The sequence below is a fragment of the Corapipo altera genome, unplaced genomic scaffold (assembly GCF_003945725.1).
Source record: "Corapipo altera isolate COAL_440 unplaced genomic scaffold, ASM394572v1 1, whole genome shotgun sequence".
NCBI classification, from domain to species: Eukaryota; Metazoa; Chordata; class Aves; order Passeriformes; family Pipridae; genus Corapipo; species Corapipo altera.
In genome coordinates, this window is record NW_020884873.1 from 1,768,153 (window position 1) to 1,776,933 (window position 8,781).

The window sequence follows — 8,781 nt, forward strand, 5'->3', positions numbered from 1 at the left end:
TCTACTCTCCATTGCATAAAGGTACCTGAAGGCTTCTTCACTGTGTTCAGGAATCACAGCCAGAGGTTCACCATTATGCCAAGTGTCTGATTCCCAGATTTACTTTCTCTAATTTGAATTCCATATCTGCATGGTGCTTCCATTGTGCAGCAGTCAAAACAAAAGGTCTGTAGCTTTATATAGAAGTAAAGGTGGGGAAAAAAAGCACATCAGTACATCCATCTTATATCCAGTTTATTTAGTACCGGAGCAGTAAATACAAATAAGAGTTCTCAAATCTGGCAATGCCAGAACTGGTGAGATACAGCTACAACAGTCTATTAGTCATTCTGGAATCCTGTGTGTGCTGGAAAGCTGAAGGGTGTACATGAGTAGTCTTCAAGTTCAGTTTCATAGATATGGACAGTACAGTTAAATACACTGCTCCTGATACTGCAGAGCAGCATCTGTATAAAAATAAAGCAACCCTGTGCCTGCCAACTGAGAACTATATTCCAATATTTGTAGTCTTATAACAAGTGAAATAAACAGTATCTTTTCCTTAAAAAAAATGTGATCTTTTGTCAAAACTTATTAAAACGGACTTTAGTATTATTTTACAACAGTAATGTTAAGATTATATAGCTTTCTTATGCCATCTTATGGGGGTGAACACTCAAAAATCAAAGTAATCTTACTAGTTTCAATGCAGGTAAAATTTCAGAGCAGAGGTAGGCTTCAACTCAGCAGCTTTCAAAGACTGAATCCTAGCTGTCCCCTGGAATGGACAGGAGGCAGTAATTCATTTTCAGATCACTCTCTTCCTTTCCATAATTTCTGTATGAGCACAGCACTTTCAAACACGCTGGGCTAATCCCTTATTTAGATGTCTACAGTAAGAGCTCTGAATGTCAACTGACAATGCATTTGGACCCATCTGATGTTTAATATCCACATTTGAAAAGTGTAGCTAACATAGTGCTTAGTGGCATTTCAATACCACAGTGATGACTAGTTGTAAAGACATCAGTCCTTAGGAAAAACACTCCGTGTGAGCACAGGTCTTACCAGCAGGTTGACCTTTAAATCCAGGCAGACATCCTAAAGAACTCGTGCTCTTTACCAGTCCACGTGCTTTCCAAGCTTCTGCACCCATCTAAAACTGAACGGCCACATCCACCTTATAGGTAATGAAACTTTGTTAAAGCTCACAAAAACTGTGCTGTGAAAAGGATCAGCCCTGGCCTTATGCTGTCCCTGGTTGTAAAATTATTTCACTAAATAACGACCTTGCCAAAACAGTCCAATGTTCACTGACTAACATTTCACTAACATTTCAGTTCCCACATTTCCCAACCTTCTCTACTTTCTTTCATCACTCATTTAAAAAAAAAAAAAAAAGATACCGAAACAGGAGACAATACTGCTTTATATATCTGCTTTCCTACTTCTGGTGCCTCTGCAAGGCAGCTTTGCAGGTAAATAACTTTTGCAGATGGTGACCAAGCATTTAATTCATAAGCCTTTCAGTAGGTCTTAGGCACACAATGCTCTAAGCCATCCTTCCTTCAGTGAAATGCAAACACATTATCACATGCAGCTACAGCTTTTTGCTTTTCTTCAGTGCAAATGTTCTTGCACATAAAACTCAACTGCTTCTCAGAATTCTGAAGTTAAGATTTTGGTCAGCAAGGCTGAGTTTATCAGAAATTATGGAACACTTAAGGACATGGTTTAGTGGTGGATTTGGCAGTGTCAGGTTAACGTTTGGACTCAATGATCTTTTTCCAAATAAGTGATTCTGTGGAATAACTGTTTGTACTTTAGTTGCACCTAGAAGCTCTACCCAAGACCATGTCAGTGTTGAATAAATACAGAATCAAACTCTCCTCTGGAACAGCTTACGGTTTAAGTGGTACAGCCCTAAACACAGTAAATCTGGAGTAGGACTTGAAACAGAAGGTCGGGTCTTCTAGGTCTAGACCATTCACTTGACCATACTATTTCCCACCTTTGGTCTCTACTGTCTTACTCCTCCAGATACCAATCTTTGGAGGAAATTCACTGAATCCCAAGAGCTGCCTCTGCTCCATTATTTCAGCTTGTTCCTACTTCAAGACTAACCATCTTCTACACAGATTTCCTTCTCTTTCCAAACATATTGTTGATTAACTTGGCCATTGACTTTGATCCACTTGGTCGTCTCTTTTCCTTCACTTTGAAATTTGAAGTGATATTCCTCAGGACTTTCGTGAACATCGCCACAACTTCCTGATAATGTTCTGCTGCAGACAGTTCACAGAATTGGCATTTGTTATCCATTGCCAGCTTCTGTCCTTCATCCCAGCCAACTTCCCTCATGTGGCATAAATCCTGTTTATTACCAACCAAAAATACAGACGACTCGACCGTTCTGAAATCAAAAAGGTTCCAATTAGAGAAAAGATGTATGACAATACTGTGCTGTATGCTGTGCTATATTCAGCGTGTATGAGAAGTCTGTATGTTCAAGATAATAGGCACTGCAAAAAAAAAAAAAATCCAAAAGAACCAACCAGCACCCCAACTCTGCCAGAGTTCTGGTTTTCCCTTTGCCACAGTCAAATGTCAAAGGATTTTCCAGACCAGTTATTTTCTATCGGTACATTTTCATTTTGGTTCCTCTACTCAATGAATTAATGTATTTTTAATCCACTGCTGTTTTCATCCTCTATACTGCTGAGTATATTGTCAGCACCTGGACTTCACAAAGAAGCAAGCTGATCATTATCCCCATTTGCAGGTAACAGAATAGAGTCCAAGAAATATACCAAGTGTCACTGTCATAACTTAGAAGGAAACACAGGAAACCTAATTCCAAGCTCCGCTAAAATTTTTCCTTTCAGAATTAAGAAAGTTCAGCAGTAAAACAGAGAGTAAAGTGTTTTGATTTTTTACTCCTCTCCAGATATAAGAAAGGGATTTCATTCTCATTTGTTTAGAAAGCACCTCAGCTGACAGAGGTAGGAATACACACCACCACACGTACTCAGACTTGCAATTTGGGAGGTTCTTCTTGAAAGTAGTTTGTTTCTTACCATGTGGTTACCCGTGTGCACAAATAATGTCAGTGTCACTGCTAAAGGCAGTTTAAGAGACATCCATGGTATTAGACTTCTATATGTTGGGAAATGCTTCCTTCAACCCCCACATAGGTGGGTGAGTAAAAGCACAGACTGACTGCCAGCTTTATAGCCATGCAAATCACAGCAGAGAGATTTATGGCAATTATTTAAATAGCAATTTTGTAAGAAAGCAAAACAAAAGTCCTGATGTACTTGGCATAGGATACAGTGAAATAGATTGCAATTTGCCACACATTTTACCTCCAGGTACCTTGTTGTTGGCATTGCATTATGTCACTTGGATGCTGCTGGATTTTAACTGCTACTAGGATGCCTAGAGCTCACAGAAACGTTCTCAGCTCTTTATTATGTTTGCTGAGGGGAAAAAAAATAATGCCACTTACTTTTTACAAACTCCTATGTGAGACTCTCGGATCCTGTACAGCAATGCTTTTGCAAACGCAAATGATGCTCTGTCACTGATGTCATAAACAATGATAAATCCATCAGCCCAGTGGAGCTCGTCTGTGAGGGAGAGTTTCCCCCGCTGTGGCTGAAAGAAGTTCAAATTCACATGCAAAAAGAACGTTACTATTGTCACATCAGAGCATTTTCTTTGTCACTGTGAATGTGAGAATGTTGTACCTTTTATTGCAAAGCATATTTAATAGGCCTAGGTATTGTTATCAAATTCAGCTGAATAATGCTCCAAAAGCCTAATATATAACCATCAGTAAAGACAGCACTTTGGATTAGCAACAAATTATGAAAAAACTATGCTTTTTTTAAACAGTAAAATTGCATAACCTGTACAGTCACTGCTTATGCTGAATATTCTGCAGGGTTACATGTGAAAGAAACATACAGGAGCCATTGATATTTGTGCATTTTCTGGTTATAGCTCTGGTTTACGTGTTTCTAATATTCTGACTACACTAAGATTAATGACTTTCTTTGGTTTCTTCATTTGCTTTGATTCTTCATTTGCTTTGATTCTTCATTGAATTGTTCAAGTCTGAAACACTATCCGAGGATAAATTTCTAGAGACAGCTAGAAAAAAAATCTCCCATCAATCTGCAGGTGAGTTTAAAACAAACTAGTGACAAAAGCTGCTCTAGTGACAATGGGGTTATACCAATCCTTGGGTCCCTTCACTGCAAGAAACTGTAACACTTCTGATTTCCAGAAAGCAACAGCTGCAAACTGTCCTATTAAGCAAAGGAATGTAATTTCAAAACTATTTTAAATTAGCTTATCCCCATAGATGATTTAGGTGCAGCTAGCAGAACCATGTGACCCAAAATAGATGAAATACTGGAAGCTGATCAGGAAAAAAAAAAAGATTAAAAATTGACTTTTGCTCTGTGGAAAACCCACCTTGAATAGCAAGCTGAGGACTGTTAAAGTTGGTCCCTCAGCAGTTTAGTACTTTGCTACTTGCAATGTATATTCTCCAGTGATATCCCAACCTGGTTGCCTTGACTGGCTCAGTGTCAGTGCAGTTCTGTAGCACCATTAACATCTGATTGGGAAGGCTGTAACTTACAGTGAGGGATGGTAACTGAAAGGTGGCAGTGAAAGGGGATGCATGAGGAAGATGAAACAAGTTTCCAGAACTGTCTGAAAACTTCAGCATCTTTAATACAACAGGTTTTTTTAGTGCTGTGGGGACTGTGCAGCACATTTAGGGGTGGGAATGGTGACGTGTGTGTGTGTCACAGCTGTTTTTCAGATGGATGAAGGGACGGTGAGCTTTGTACAACAGGAATCCAGCTACTAGAGGAAAACCTCAGAGAGCAGAAAGATTTCAGGAAGCAGAAACAAAAATGGCTCCTCTTCCTGCCCCATTCTGGTCTCCTCTTGGGACCTGCTTTTCTTCCCCATTTCTCATGGGATACAGGACCTCCAAAACCCTGTCCTGCCAGAGAAAAGCAATACTGCCTCTGCCTGTTACCTAATCCTGTGCAGGCACTAAGAAGTTGGGAATAAAGCAGAAAACAGCTAAAGTTAGGTCTTGTTCCTCAGTAAAAACTAGTACAAGACAGCTCAGAGTGCACTAGCAAGAGGAGCAGCAATGTCTACTTTGACCATTTCTGCAGACATTTAGTAAACTGCTTGCTTTATAAACTATAAGCTATATAAAATTTCATCCATTTACAGTATTTGAGAAAACTGCATGTAATCCAATAACTTATCTCTGTATCTACCTAAGTAAGGCAAAAGTGGTAAAAGTTATTTCTGTTAGCAATACTCCAAAATGAAAAGGCATTTACGAAAAATCAAAACAATGAAGGGCTTCTTCCATGAAATTGGAAAGTACTCAGCAGGTCTGAGCCACAGCAACCATAAAATTTCAGTCTTTAAAAGAAAGCCAGCAAGGACAAATTCCAACAGCAGACAAGAAGTTTGTAACCCCTTGACCCTTTTTACTATATACACAAACAGAATGAAGAACAGCTTTTCTTTGCCCCCTCCCACCAATTCTTACCTGTGAACAAGGGTCATAAATTTCCAGGTGTATCTGCCTCCCATCCAGGCACAAGTGTTTAGTGTAGATGCATTCTAAAAGATAAGACAGTATCCAAAGAAAATCAGTGTTAGTGACTTGGAGTGACAGTGAAAAGGCAGCAATGCTGACATTGGATAATACTGAGGATTACATGAGTACTCTTTGGTTTGGTTGGTTTTTCAAGGGGTTTTGTCTGTGATTTGTTTCTTTTGCAGGTGAGGAGGGGGTTTGGCTTTGTTGGGGTTTTCAGTGTTAGAGGAGTTTTTCTGTTTGATTTTGTTGTTTGGTTTTTTTTTTATTTTATTGGTGTGGGGTTTTTTGTAGTGTTGTTGACTGGCTGTTTGCTTTTTCTTTTTTTGAACACACATTGGAAAGAAACATATTTCATTTTGCAACAACTAACCCCTTAGGCAGACCAATACCATTTCAATTTAGTGCTCCCATCAAAGTTTTGGTGCAATGAATACTTTCAGACCATAGTTTTCCCCTTCTAAAATGGAGGGAAAGGGGATACACAATGCTCAGAATCAGCTAAATGTTCGTGATCACTCAGCTTGATACCAAGGCTCAGGACTACGCAAGTAGTCAGCCAGACTATCTGTAGTTCTGATTCTGCACAAAAGCCATTATTGAGCAATACTGTTTATTTATCATGACATCTGGTGTTTTAAGAGTTCTCATACAAGGCAGCATTAGACCTACAGTATTTACAGGATCATGTCCTTAGGATCTAGTCCAAAAATATTTCTGTAGTGTCAGTTCTCAGATTTAGGACTCTCCACCAGCAACACTGGGAACACTATTGCAGACAGACCATCACTATTGTTTTCACCAGCAGCCTGTTTCTAAGCAAGTGTAACCAGATCGTGTTCATTGAGTTAGTTATCAACAGGCTTTCTGCAGTATAACTTCTCAGTTTCTGAACTACAGAGACATGAACTGGTATTTGCCCTACAGAAAATCCACTTAAAACTGTGTAATGAAGGGTAGGTCTATAATCTCTGGAACTCAGCATCTTCAGCTCAGGACCACGTTGATCTTAAGCATTCTCTGTACTTGTTGTAAGAGTTCATCTGATGATGAACTATCAGTCCCAAGCATATCAGAAAATAAAATCTGCAGCCCTTAATTTGTTTAATTATGGTTGTTTCCATAATTAAACAAAACTTTAGTTAATGTTTTGACTGCACTAACAGTGGCATGATCTTTACCACCCCTATTCCCACTTCCCTCCCCCTTCCTCCTTTCTAGAAATAGTGCTGAACATATCTTCCAACGAACATTTGTTAACAAATGAAAATGTTCTGACACTTGCAGTACTGGAGGCTCAGAACAGGGAAACCTGTTTTTAGTTGCAGGTGACTTGGCACACACATGGAGCACAGAGAGCACTATTCAACTTCCATGTGACAGCTCAGATCTAGATCAGCCAGCCAGGAACACAAACTATCTTTTCAGTCTGTGTTTGTATTGTAACAAGTATTGGTAGAGCATAAATATACAACTGTAACTCTCCCTTCATAATAAATTAATTTTGATATATTTAACGCAATTCAGTTTAGCACTTCTAATTTCTTTTTTACTTATGGATCACTGGAAGCTACTCTGATCCCCATGAAAAAAAATGTGGAAAGACTCCCTCACTTCAGCAGGGAAGGTGAGGCAGATAGCAATCTCTCTGACATGTTAAGTTTTGGGACTTCTCATGCCCATCAGCTAGGGTGGCAGCACACTTCCGAAGTTGTTTGTGCATCAGTTAAACAGTATTTCGACCCGGGATGTGAAAGTTCGAGTCCTGCTTCGCCACCTCCCAAGACCTCAGAAGTGTCTTAAGGATCAGCGTATTAGTTCTGGCACGAACGTGACCTTCTGTCCTCTGTACAGCGAGACTTTCCACAAAGCAATCCAACCAGCGCATTCCTGCTTCGCTGGGGGTTTCGCATTATGCTTTGATTCACCACCAGTGCCCGATAAACAATCCGTTCCACCTCTCCTCTGGAGCCGAACAGCAGATATTCAATAGAACAGGTTTGGGGGTGGGTTTGTTGTTGGTTTTATTTTTACCTAGTCTGTCTCTTTTCTTCACCTCCTCTCTGACTGAGCTGACAATAACCCACCCTCACTTCCCACTCGCAGTCCGGTTATCCTCCCTTCCCCGGTTCGGGGCGATCCCTGCACAGACACCCCGCTCGTCCTTCTCCCTCCTCAGAGCTTACACTCAGTCTGAACCTCTCGCTGATAACCGGGCGGAAACTTAAATCTTCCCGAAAAGTTCTGCGAAACCGCGCTTTTACCCGATTTCCCGATCAAATAAGTACTCGAAGCGCCGCGTCTTGCGCTCCCCGGGGGAACTCCGAGTGGATCCCCCCGGGTCGCCCTCCCAAAAACCCTCCTTCCCTCCCAACCCTCCTTCCCTCCCTCCGTCCCGCGGCGCTCACCGGCGTTGGACGCGTATTCCCCGATGAACCGCCGGGTCAGGAACCGCACGGTCAGCGCTAAGGGAGGGAAGCACACGCCACGTTTAGCGGGATCGCGCCGCCCCCCTGCACCAAACCCGAGGTACGGCCAAGGCCGGGGGCTCCCTGGGTTTCCCCCCTTACCCGACTTGCCGGCCCCGCTCCCGCCCAGCACGGCCACCTTCACCTCGGCCATGCCACCGCCACACCGCGCCCGCCGGCTCCGCGGATTTAAAGTGCCTGCGGCGACACCGCCCCGCATCCCGCCCACCATCCCACCTCCTGCCCGCTCCCCCGCCCCGCCGGCGACCAGGAAGCCACAGCTCTCTGCGGGGGGGGGGGAGGTGTTTTTCAGCTTCTCCAAGAAGCGCTTTCCTCCTCCTCCTCCTCCTCCTCCTCTTCCTCCTCCTCCAGTCCCTCCGGCTCGTCCCCCGCCGCGCAAATGTCCCTCCAGGTCGCCTTCCTGCCGACCTTCCCAGGCACGCTGGCGGGTCCCTCGCCTCCTTCTCCTCCTCCCCTCAGTGCGGTTAGGAACTGGAGGGAAAAGGGGAAAGAAGGGCGGGGAAACTAAAAAAGAAAAAGCAAAGAGGAAAGGAGAAGGCGTTCTCCAGCTGCGGGGGTTGTTTGTTTGTTTTTGTTTGCAGGCTGTCACTATTTTGTACCAGGAGCGTGAAAGTGAACAAACCGAAGGGATTGGTTTTTAATTTTAAGTGCTTTCTGGGGTAACTTGCT

General features: G+C 42.4%; 1 protein-coding gene across 1 annotated transcript; it reads right to left on the reverse strand.

Moving 5' to 3' along the window:
* Positions 1–217: 217 nt before the first annotated feature.
* RERGL (RERG like) lies at positions 218–8,246 on the reverse strand. Its single transcript, XM_027667116.1, has 5 exons — positions 8,194–8,246; positions 8,032–8,088; positions 5,573–5,646; positions 3,488–3,636; positions 218–2,392 (listed from the first exon to the last, which is right to left on the reverse strand). Exons 1-5 carry the CDS (start codon positions 8,243–8,245, stop codon positions 2,110–2,112), a joined length of 615 nt encoding a protein of 204 aa, XP_027522917.1. The 5' UTR covers position 8,246; the 3' UTR covers positions 218–2,109.
* Between the last annotated feature and the right edge of the window lie 535 nt (positions 8,247–8,781).

Coding starts and splice junctions, on each gene's coding strand:
- RERGL (XM_027667116.1), bottom strand. CDS start 8,245: ATGGCCGAGGTGAAGGTGGCCGTGCTGGGCGGGAGCGGGGCCGGCAAG. Junction 8,089..8,193: donor GAGCGGGGCCGGCAAGTCGG/GTAAGGGGGGAA, acceptor TCCCTCCCTTAG/CGCTGACCGTGCGGTTCCTG. Junction 5,647..8,031: donor GGAATACGCGTCCAACGCCG/GTGAGCGCCGCG, acceptor CTTATCTTTTAG/AATGCATCTACACTAAACAC.